The following is a 12,352-nucleotide window of genomic DNA, read 5'->3' on the forward strand; positions in this document are numbered from 1 at the left end:
CGATCGGAAGAGGCGTTTCCATGCTGTCTGACCTTTCGAATTTCCAACCACCGAGTTAAACACTAACCCAATCGTTCTCCGACAGCAGAAAGCTTCAGACAGAATCCCGTAGCAAATCAAAAGTTGGGACGGGCATTTTCTTTCCGATCTAACTACTTGATAAGTGTAGCTACTACTGATTTCTTTGTCAGCGAGCTTAATTGTCAATCGGTCATAGTAACGAATGCACATTGGCACAGAAAATAAATGACCCTAGGCTGATCCTGTGAGTAATCAATAAATTTGAAGGGCACCCTTACGAGCTAATCACGTGGTTGCTTTCGCCAAGTTCTAACCTTCCTCTAGTGTGGCTCAACGGTAAAATGGATGATACAGAAAAACTGCTCACGACCAGTTTTCCACTTCTGATGGTCTTATCGGAAAGCAACCAAGTTTTCAAGTGAAACAATCTTGCTTATTCTCCTGAGTGACCCTTGAGAGAGAAATCCTCCCATTCTGAATGTCTGCATGCTGACATAGAGCGAGAGAGAGAGAAATTGAAATTTATCGATTGAATACATTGGCCTTGACGGTAAAGTGATTCTGGGACTACTATGATACTATGCCAGGTGCGTTATTAATTTTTCGGGTGCCGCTTCAAGATCTGTATGCTTTGCGGAATTCACTCTATCGCTTTATGAGCATATTGCAAAATGGTTACGGAGGCACTCTGATTGGGATTTCAAATGACGTGAGTTTTATTGTCGATCCACAACTCATATGAAGTTATATTAATATCACGAAATGACATTATCTTATACCACTGCGCAGCATTATTGTATTGGCTTTTCTTGCATTGGACCACAAACTTTTCACGAATTCCACATGAGCACTCGTTCGGAGTGAAAGAACTAATGACGAACTTGTCATGACGTGGTGTACCACTAAGCACTCAACATTTAATACAGTTTAACTCCCTCACTACCTGTCCTCATACTCACGATGCCACAGCATTTCAAAACACAAGTTTCAGTGTCAGCTGTCAGAACCGCGCACTTGTCATATAGTTGTTGTAGCTGCCACAGTTTCGTTCACCGACAAATTGGGAAGGTGGGGTAGATAGCATTGGAGGAGGGAGTCGATAAATTGGTGCCAGTGAATTGTCAAGTAGGGGGAATTGGAAAGGGAACCATGCATTGAAGGCAATAGCTTGGATGAATGAGAGCCACTGAAGGCGCAACTGGGCCATGTCTGACAATGTCTCCCACCATTGATGTGGCCCGTCTCGGGTCCCTATCCAGGAAAACGGCAATGACCAGCGCAGCTGAGTTTGCTGGTAACGGCTTTAATGCTTCACTGACAAGTCATTGTTTGACCGCCTCTGGTTCTCTTTCACCCTTCATGTGGTTGTGCCAAAAGAACCCTTCGGGGAATTCGGTCGGCTGGTTTACGCAGTACGTGGCCAAGCCAGTGCAACCTATGCAGTGTGATCAGTTCATCTATCGAGGGTCAGTTATTTCTTCCGAATACAATTCGACATACTTCAGTATTGTTGATCTGGTGTCCCCACCGGACTCAGGTAACGCTCCTAAGAAATCGATGGTCAAAAAGTGAAAGTCTTCTGACTTCCTCAGCGCGCAATGGCCAGGTTTTGATCCGTTTAGTAGTATGGAGCGCAAGCCATCTGAACTGGAATTTGGTTCAGCGTATCTGTAAATCGATCGGGATTCACTTAGCACATCCTACTGAGGTTACCGTCAAATATATACTGCTGTTGCTGTTGTGATGCAGTTTCTAGTCCTGGTCAGCTCGGTGTGACAGACCAGTAACCCATCAGGCAATGTTATATCAAGAATTTTAGCTGTTGATTGACTTAGCAGTATAAGTACACTTGGATCGAAAACAAACGTGGGCGGACGAATGTTTTGCTGATATCTCTTTAACTCGTGCAGATGCAAAGAATAGGACAACAGTATTTAACACACTATAATGAACACAGTAGACAACAGCAAACCGGAAAGATATGGCATTGAGTGTCTACCAGGAGACATCTAGTTCAATTCAGCAACAAGTTGAACTGTGGTTGTTAGTGCAGCCTGTGGGACCATAGTCAGAATCCTGGTAAATACAAAGCGGACAAACTGATATGAACTTATATCAAGAAACAAATGACTGACAGTAAAACGTTGCCTAGCCTGAGACTGGTCAACATATTCCCACTTATGGTCTGATTGATGTGAGAGTCTTGTTCTGCCGTTTGCACGCGCCTTCGTGTGTTACATTAAATGCACGCTCCACACCAGAACTCACGATTAATTTGCGGTGCAAGGTAGTCCGGTGTGGTTAATGAGACATTGTGTGATGAGTGAACGGATCAAACCTGCCAAATCAAGAAGGGGTCTTGTGGATAGCAAGTCATTACCATCATCAGTGTTCATTACCGATGCTTCGCTGCCACACAACCTTGAGTTATTTAAAAACTTTATTGTGAAGAAGAGAATAAAAGTTGACGGTCAGGGGACTTCATGCTTGCTTACTATAATCATTTCAAGGTGTTTGCACCTCCAGACACTCATTCGGGTAATCTGACAACAAGAAGACTACTGACATATCTTTCAGCGTGTGATCACGCGGTCTCCATCCTGGAAGGCGAGTCACACCAAGAGCGCCAAAACTTTTAGTAGTCTCTTTCATACCCTTCTGCCCGGTCGTTCATAGTAGTTGTTTCGAACCTTTAGTTGTCTGCTGGTTACCTCAATCGGTACAGTCAATCATGTAGATATAGTTAGCACGGCCGTCGACCGTGAGCTGCTGTTCCTTGCGAACCAGGTTTTTGCTGTGTGTTTTCAACTTGGAAAGTGGTGCTGACGTTGTGGATTGAGAGTGTGCAACGGATACTTCCAGAAGTGTGGAGCGGTTAAATACTTCGCAAGGTGTCCGCTGGTTCAACCCTCAATGTGAATGCTGTATCTGGATTGGGTGGCTGGGACATACGTTCCATAAAGTCAGCTGGATACTCATTGTTCTTCATTTTTATGGGGATTGTGTTCAAAACCGGATTTTGGTGTAGGTGAGTCGGATTTTGTTGGGCCAGCACGCTAACAGGGTTGTTTTACGAACAAAAAGCCGGATAGCTACTCCACTTGGCGATAGGTCTCGGTCACTGTAGACGCCTTCTAAACGAAAACTTTGGCTGGATTGCGTGTAGCTCATCGTAGTTTCAGAAGCTTTTTCGGAGGTGGATGGGGTTTTGTCATTCTTAGCGTGCCTGCACAACAGCAAGGAAAGGATTATAATGACATATTTTGGGAGCTCATTGAAACTCTATCTCGGAAACTAAAAGAACGCAGACTTTTGCATGTGACCCGAACTGGACGGGTTGCGGCAGCGAAGACTTTTTTCAGACTGGTGTAAGGCCTTCTGGTCAGCACGTTGACCACCAAATCACCCCTGGACGGAAGGCCATTGTACATGGATTTTTTTTCCACACTGGGATGACAGTAACCTTTGAGTTCTTCTCCGTTCATGTGCCCTGCAATGGAGTTTCCAGAAAATCTATCGTCTCACGGTATGCTACCGGCAACAGCTTCCGTTTTACTAGCTCATCAGGAAAGATTCTCTCTGCTCAGTTAGTAAGGCATGGGAACGACTCCGCCGGGGTTGGTGCACTAACCCCATCGTGTAAATCTTCAATAGACCAATGTGGTGCCCTTCAATGCCGGCACCTGATAAATGGACATCGCCATTGGTATCTCTTTCTGAGGTGAATTTGATGAAGGTTTCTGCTTCACTGAATTCATACTGAAAAAATTCATTTTGGCTTCACTCTCTACGTATCGAGAATGGTAGCGTTTTCTATGGTCCGATTTAGAGGGCCATTTCCATTGTGCCTCCATTATGTTTCCTTGATGCCTATTCAATCTGTTAATCTACAATTAGCTAAACATATGATATTCTGCCCAATTTTCTTGCCCATGACATCAGATGATCATAACTAAAGACCACACCACTCATACTCTCTTAAGTGAGGTCTATATTTATCGAACGGTCTTGGCTTCTCTTTCCGTAATTCACATCTACGGTGGACACCAACTTTATGTTTTGGTGTTCAGTGAATCTGTAGAGTAAAGAGATCAAAAACAGCTGTTCATCATAACCAGTATAGTAGACATTTTCGAGAAAGGGTTCAAAAACCAAAGATACCTAGATTAATAGGTAGTCCTTACAGTCAAGTTAGATTCTTTTAGTAAAACCACCAAATTCATCGATGATGCCAGTAACGATGAAAGTGATGATGGCGTGTAGTAAATTTGATGAGTATGATCCTTAAGACAACTGCAAAATTCAGTAGAAACTAAATAGGATAGGAATGTGCAAAGAAAGTGAAGTTATGCAACTAACCAAGGTACATTCAGACTTGACCAGTAACCTTCTGGTTGCGAAAACACAAGGGTTGTGAATGGATGGAAGCGCAGGAGGCTGTAAGCTTTCATTCATGTTGAAGTTAGCCGAAACATCGAACAATCTAAAAATGCATCAAAGACGGGGTGAAGCCTGGAAAGGAAAGGAAAGGAAAACGCTCAGCACCCTTCCGGTGCCTAGCTGCCATGCCACCCGAAGGAAGCACGAGGGCTGGGATACTGCCAGGTTGCCCAAGCCTAGACAGGGGAAGTCGAGTGACGGAGGTCGGATTCGAACCACGGACCTTCCGGTCAGTAAACTCGAGCTCTAACCACTTGGGCTGATTGCACCGGTGGGGGGAAATGATCAACAAAGACGGCTCCCATCGATTTCAGCACATTCAGCTAAGACGATATGTGGCTGACAGAAGAAGCTCGATGAAATAATCAGGAACTGCAGCAAGTTGTCACTAAGCTATTTATTCTGTGGTTTCGAGTGATATAGCCAGATGACTGTCTGTGGAAATGAGTAGCTAAAGAAACAAATGATAGACTTCTGATCGACAAATTACCCGTGCATCAGAGGTATCGGCTTCAATGCGTAGCTACCCAATTGCTGAACTGACTGAAAATGTCATCGCTTCCAAATTGTGGCCGTATCTTTCGCACTCAGCTGTAAGAACCACGTACTGTTCGTACAGTGGTTGTAGCTGCCAAGCTTTCAAGATTCTTGCAGCCGAAAGCATGTTACACCATTGTCGACATCAATGTACTCAGTCGACCTTTCTTTTGTCAAGCCTGCTAACCATGCAGGTAACAGCCCAAAAAGACTTTAAAATAGGAAATTTTGATGGTTGGCTCGTGCAACTAAGAAATGTGGGTATATCATAGCAGAACAGAACTGTTACTAGGGTACTCGGTAGGTAAAAGCTACCTTCATCATCATCATCGTCATCCTCATCATCATCGCCATTATTACCATCATCATAATTGTCATTATCATCGTTGTCATCTTCAGAGATGCTTCTCTGTCGTGCAGCCATAAAGTTTATCTAATAATGTACTACTCATAAGGTTGCTGAAAATCCGTCGACAGCCCACGACCGGTCTCGCCCTTTTGGAGCTCATCAGATAGGCGCAGTCCGCGGGTTTCCGTCAACCTTATGTTCTGCTTGAAACCAAATTGCACGGAATCAGCGAATATACACTCATCTGCAAACTAATTTGGTTTTTCGAGACACACCTGGAACCCAGCTAAATCTCTCGTTTGTGAAAGCCTTGGAGAAAAAGTGCTGGTTAAGGACCTTGTGTTGAACAAGCATTCTAAGGTGTCCACACCTCCAAGTGCTCAATCAATCTGGAAAGAAACTGACAGCACGAACGCCACTGAAATCGATCAACCGTCATTTCCTGCAATATGTAAGACACGTGACGTGTTCTAGGAAGCCCAACTGAGTGACACGCGAAATCATAAGGCAAGAATTTCGAAGTCTTGGAATTTAGTAACAAAATGCGGTACGTGTACAAAATGCATAAATGAGAGGGACACAGACCTCATTTTGTGGGGATTGCCATCTAAGTGTTGCACGAATTGGTACAAGTCCAATGAAAACCCTGCAACCAGATGTGAATTACCGACAAACGTGAGCGCATTCCACGTGGTAACACAAGTGGTCAAAAAGCGCACGTTAAAAGTTCGTCACAATCGGTTCGACATGTTAAGGGTCAAAAGTTCATGAGGAACTGTGGGTGAATATCGAATACATGAGGTAGATACAAAAAACAATGAGTTCTTGCTGGTGAAGGGTGTGACCTGGAGAAAGGAGATAAACAGCATCTCTAGCCAAACGTAGGAGGAGTCACGGAGACCTCATCCAGTGGATAGGGTGTTTAGAGTTGTTACTGAATTCGAATACACAAGAGCTGCAGTTGGGTATGATGTGCGTCGAGCAAAAGAGTCAATTCTAGCGCTGCGGCGAGAGCATTCAACCTTGGATAAGGTAGGGAAGGGGAAAACCTGAGAGTAAAAGTCGAGACGTCAGCATGANTGATGTGCGTCGAGCAAAAGAGTCAATTCTAGCGCTGCGGCGAGAGCATTCAACCTTGGATAAGGTAGGGAAAGGGAAAACCTGAGTGTAACAGTCGAGCCGTCAGCAGTAGCATGTTTGCGTTTACCCACCCTGCTGTATACAGTAAGTAAGGCGACCCGGCTGGTGACACCACGCGATGCCCGACATGGTATGATTGTACTTACAGAGCACCTAAACTTAGACAGGAGGGTCCTCAACCAAAGTATTCGGCTCAAAAGCTTAACCACAAGGCAGTAAGGTTTGGCAGGAAATGCAATTGCATTAGGCTGGCACTATCACAAGCTAAATGTTACAACAAAACGAATTCGTTCATATTTGTACCACGAAGTAACTCAGAAAGTTCGGGCTTTTGGAACTTAACGTATTTATGCAGAAAGACGTGCCCGCAACCCGCATACTCTGTTCAAGGCTTGTGACCGAGATTGACAAAAAAAGCTTCAATCCACGTAAGTCTGAATCACGCCCGTAGATTCAAGGAATTGTAAATAGCATCTCAGCTTTTCACATACTCAAATTCAGCAATTTTCTAACTTCCCCAGGTGATCCTTAACACCCTCATTTAAAGCCAAGAATGAACAGGAAAATATATTCCACCAATTGTTAAGTTGAACATTCAGGTATTCAGTCATACCCCAAAGAAGAACACTCGAGTAGTATTCATCTGTATTCGTCTTGGTTACATATCGGCCTCTTCGACCAAAAACTTCGCTAAATGTGTGCATCAACCTCAACTAAATCCAATGCTTACATGTCTCATCAAACTGGGACCGATTTTTAAAAACACTACTCAGCTTCAGTAGTAGTCAAGTAGTCTGAGCTTGAATGGTCAATTTAGCCTGAGTAAGCAATTTAGCTTGAGTTTAGCTTGAATAATCAATGAATCGACTAATCCGTAGCCCAAGACAGAAAGGACGCCTTCTTCAGGATGTTGGAATAAACTCAATCATGATGTTCGAGGTCCTCACATTGACTATTTACCCGATCTACTGATTAGCTGCTGACAAATTAGATGAAATCAACGCCTAATTGGGCTTGCCAGTTCTGAAACTTAATTATGAGGACAATAACCAGCCTAATGAGGCTGGAATAATAAACGTAAGAATGAGGTGATCTCTGTCCAAGCCGATGTAGCAATCAACTGAGTCACAGCGAGGGTAGTTTCAACGGTAAGCCTAGGACATGCCTAAAAACGGATCTGCGCTGTAGTTGATAAAAGGTGCACAGGCAAGTATGCACGTGGAACAGCCTGAATGTTATTCGGGCAAGGTGATTTTTAATAAGTGGACTGTCTCTGCGATTCGTATGAAATCAGAAAACAAAGTATATTTTTATGTAGGAAACTAATCACAAGGTTGCTGAAAACTCTTCGACAACCTACGACCGGTTTCGCCCTTCTTGGGGCTCATCAGGTCATTATCATCATCATCATCATCATCATCATCATCATCATCACCATCATCATCATCATCATCATCATCATCATCATCATCATCACCATCATCGACAGCATGACATCNTCAAGTAGAACATAAGGTTGACGGAAACTCGGGAACTGCGCCTACCTGAGCAGTGAAGCATCAGTGTTGAACACTGATGTCATGCTGTCGATGATGGTGATGATGATGATGATGATGATGATGATGATGATGATGATGATGATGATGATGATGATAATGATGATGATGATAATGACCTGATGAGCCCCAAGAAGGGCGAAACCGGTCGTAGGTTGTCGAAGAGTTTTCAGCAACCTTGTGAGTAGTTCCCTCAATGAAAATATACTGCGATATCTAGAATGTCGTGCCAACTGAATCATGAGGCGGCCTGTGTGCAGCACATTCGGTTGTAGAATATCACAAACGCAGATTCGGTTGAGTCTCTCGTAAAAACCAAATTGATTTGCAAATGAGTGTATTTCTAGAAAACAAGGTACTTAGGCACACTCTGTTCTTTTGGTCAGGTGGGTACGGCGGGAGCACAGAACTCACTACATTGACTGGTAGGTTGTAGAAAGCGCTGTACGTTATCAACTCTGGTAGTAGTGTATTAGCTTCAGTGGCCCGCCAGGTTAGTTACTACTGATAGTCATCAACACTTGAATGACTGGGTATCTAAGAGTACAAGTAAGTCCAGCAGTACTATTCGTTACAGGTTGATTTTCGACTAGCTTGAAAAATGGCCCCTCAGACACCTCATTCATTCTAACTTGTTAGTTAGTAGCGAAGACTGTCTTGTGGAACCGAATAGCGGTGGTCTACAAAGCCGAAAAGGTAAGCTTCCATGTTCATACTGTAGTCAGTATTATTATATAACACGTTCGCTCGCCTTACAAAAGTTTTCATACTGGTATTTGACCCCCGATTCGTCAGCCTGGACACAAACCTTCACATACAATGTGAAAAACACACAGCAATGAAATTGTGAGGGCCATCCACATTTTCCTTAAGTACACCACCTTGATGAGCGGAATGAGTTTTTGTCAAAATCTGGCAAGTCCTACCAGATGGGCTCGGAATTGACAAGATTATAAATCCGATCATTTGACACAAAAATACCTGGAAGAGAACAAACGGGAGCGGCACTCCCTTGATACCTCTTCATCCACAGATTTAGCCTCAAAACCCCTTTAAATCAATACACTATACTTTTCATAACATTATGGCTGACGCTTCTCCAATAATGTCTCATGGTATTCATGAGCCCAGGTTTGGGGCCACATTTGTGTATCCTGTATGACAGTATCGTCTGCAGGATCTTTTTCTGGTGAAGGTCAATGCTACCAGCTGGGTCGATCAAACATTTATGAAAAGGAATGTAAATGCATTTGAATCAAATAAGGCTTGAAACACTGCGTTATCGTGTCCTATCTCCTCGCACTATCCTGGCGGTATTAAGTATTCCGAGGTTTGGACTACGTATCACAGTCTTGTCAGCCAGCAGTGTTTCTAGCCTGCCCATTTCAAGAACCTAGAAGATTTCCACTTAAAGTATAACTGAAAGGAAAAAGGCCTTCACTGCGGAGTTATATATTAGAAAATGCCAACTGAACAGTTACAGACTATTGGACAGTACAGCGAAACTCTCGTTTACAAAAACTGAATATCCATCCTCTCTTTGAACGCGTCTTCCTGAACTTTCCCGGATATTTATTGACTGTTGCTCAAATCCAAGCAAATGCTACAAAGTGACTCAATAAGTTCCACAACAGATCTCACTTTTCAAGAGACGCAAAGCGGATTTACGCGGAAGCATACTACTCGCATGCCTCCCCCATCAGTAATATCACCGTCACACGAGTATTTCAAATTTAGAGAGGCGCTGTCCACCCTATTTCGAAAACAGTAAAAGACGGCAAGTATTCCTAGGTGCGACAAAAATAACTGCATTCAACGTTTTTAGCATTGGGTTGAATCTCTTGCGACCTGAAGCCAGTGATCGATTTGAGTAAGCATTGGTGATCTGCAGGAAACCCACTTCGACGGACTACACGGAAAATTTTCTGCATTACACTTTTGCGAAAAAATGGTCTTTTTAATCAACGTATGGAAAGTAGACCAATGGATGTTGCATATGGGAAACAACAACTTACATCCATTTTCAACCCCATCATCCTAAAAGCGGACATTCCAGTTTTAGCATTCCCTGTCTGTAGGAGGGAAAACTCTGCCCAATGGCCGTCGAATTCTCAATATCCGACATTGGGGAAATCTTAATAAAGTGTGTCTACTTGTGAGTAGCCAAACTGTAACTGACTTAAGGGAAGCCGAAAGTGCATGATTGGCCGCGGACATCTCATGTATCTTGGCCACGTTGCTCCATATGATGCAGCCCCGAATCTTGAAACCAGAAAAATGAACCAATTCACTTGAAGCACCCTGAAGTAGCCGCAACTTAGGGTTCAGAAATAAGTTCGCTTAAACCAAACTTATGAGTGTTTTCAGATGGTCTTAAGAATTAGGGTTATGCAGTTACACAGAACGAAAAAGCGATCCCACTCCTACTTATGACGGGATACGGAGACGGGAACCGACCAGTATACTGGCTACTGGTGTTATTCTCCATGTGACAGGATACCTGCCCCTTCAGGGCGCTCATACCCGACCGAATCGGTGTGACTTTTTGGTCATAAAGAACGATGAGAAAATAAATCAAACTCATAAATCCTATTTATTCACAGCCAAGAAGTAGTTATGAATTCTACTGCTTCATTCGTAATTTCTGACCCATTTGACTCCAATTTAAAAAATTCCACATTTAGACTCAACAGGCAAGCAAGTAAGGCAAAGTCCAAATAGAGTCCACAAATTTTTCGTCTGTGAGCCCTGTAAATTCGGCGAGGCTGTGTGCGTTTTGTTAGTGCTAGAATCTACCACATAGCAGAATTGATGTGGTCTTTATGCCTCGGTAGCATTGCTTCGGAACTAGGTGTTAAATACTGGGATGATCATTGATTAGCCCCTTTCGAGCGTATATTTTTGTATTCAGCTGTACCAGTCAACGGCTGATGCTTACAGGTATTGCTTCCATTCACGAATGCTGAGACTGAGCATCTGTCCTTAATCATGACAGAAGTGTCATTGATGCAGTGCGAATGTCGGTCTGAACCAGCGACCCCACATCGTTTTGCTCACCGATAGGTCTAAAACTGTGGCATATTTCTACAGATCAGCTGGGAAAACAATTCCACCGCGCACCCCTCTATTACAGCCATCTCGATATGGTGAGCGGTTTCGGTTCAACTTGGAGAAGGTACTCATGATTTCAATTCTGGAGTAACCGAGTGTAAATAGCTTTCTTTGTTCCATCCTTCCGCCAAAATCGAACAGTTCTGTGTGCTCTTCACCTCTTAATGAAACTTCCTTTATCGATTTCGTCGGTCTTTATTATACATTAACGTGACTGACTGGACATCCAGATATGCGCACATATAAGGTATCAGCGTGTAGATTAGAGGCTTGTTTTACCGACATTCAACAGTCTCGGTAACCAGCACCTCCTCCACGAAACACCCGGTGCATTTATGGCGTAAGTGAACCGAACATATATGTAAATCACATTTGATCAGCTTCCACTGGTGGTGTAGCGGTAAATGGTTCCCTCTGTTACTGGGCGTCCCGAGTACAAAACCCAGTATGATCAGGAAAAACGTTATTTTTTAATAAGCTCGTACAAAGGCCAGATCCGTGTCTAGTCTTTCCTCATTTTGTCGTTGATTAACCGGAATAAGTTAGTCTTGCTGAGAGGAGAAGTGTTCAAACGAAACGAGTATTAGCATGAAAAATGTTTGATTTACTAGAACTGTACAATCGTCTAGAATGCAGGTAGGCTACCCCAATAAGCATGCAAATATAAACATATTCAAAATTCGTCTTAGCAGCATCATGGGGATCTATCTGATAAAACCCAAGTAACCTGGAGTGCACACTCATCTACCAGTGGATTCTAGGTCCCGTGCATGAAAGGTGTGATGACCTACCTTTCCATGTGTAGTTTGTACCCCAAAGTCTAATTAGTTACTTTCTCCTCCCTTCACTTGGCACCCCTTTTCAGGCCGAACACGTTCCACCCCTTAGAACGCAGCCGCTACTCAATGTTGGAATGGGAATGGTATATTTCACTAAACACGAAGACGCAAAACGCTTCTCGTACAACGAACAATCCTTCATGAGCGCTGATTTTCTTAACAACGCAGAGGTTTTCATTGTCCCGGTGATTACCCCTTTACTAATAGGATCACGTAAGTAATGCTGAATGACTTTTCCCTCGCTACAAACTAATGAGACATATGTGGTGACAGATTTCAGATCAGAGATGGCATTAACTAAAGCTTCGGGTAAAGCTTTCGTTGATAGATAGATAGATAGATAGATAGATAGATAGATA

The 12,352-nt window shown here is 43.4% G+C and overlaps 1 protein-coding gene across 1 annotated transcript in view; it reads left to right on the forward strand.

The window, feature by feature from the left end:
- Positions 1-312: 312 nt before the first annotated feature.
- Positions 313-12,352, forward strand: part of T265_00699 (hypothetical protein) — a gene marked incomplete at both ends in the record, with an annotated part of 36,672 nt that continues 24,632 nt past the window's right edge. The window contains 2 exons of the mRNA XM_009164548.1: positions 313-730; positions 12,020-12,206. Coding sequence (XP_009162812.1) covers positions 602-730; positions 12,020-12,206 — 316 coding nt within the window. The remainder of the gene's footprint in view (positions 731-12,019; positions 12,207-12,352) is intronic.

This window comes from Opisthorchis viverrini, assembly GCF_000715545.1.
Source record: "Opisthorchis viverrini unplaced genomic scaffold opera_v5_7, whole genome shotgun sequence".
NCBI classification, from domain to species: Eukaryota; Metazoa; Platyhelminthes; class Trematoda; order Opisthorchiida; family Opisthorchiidae; genus Opisthorchis; species Opisthorchis viverrini.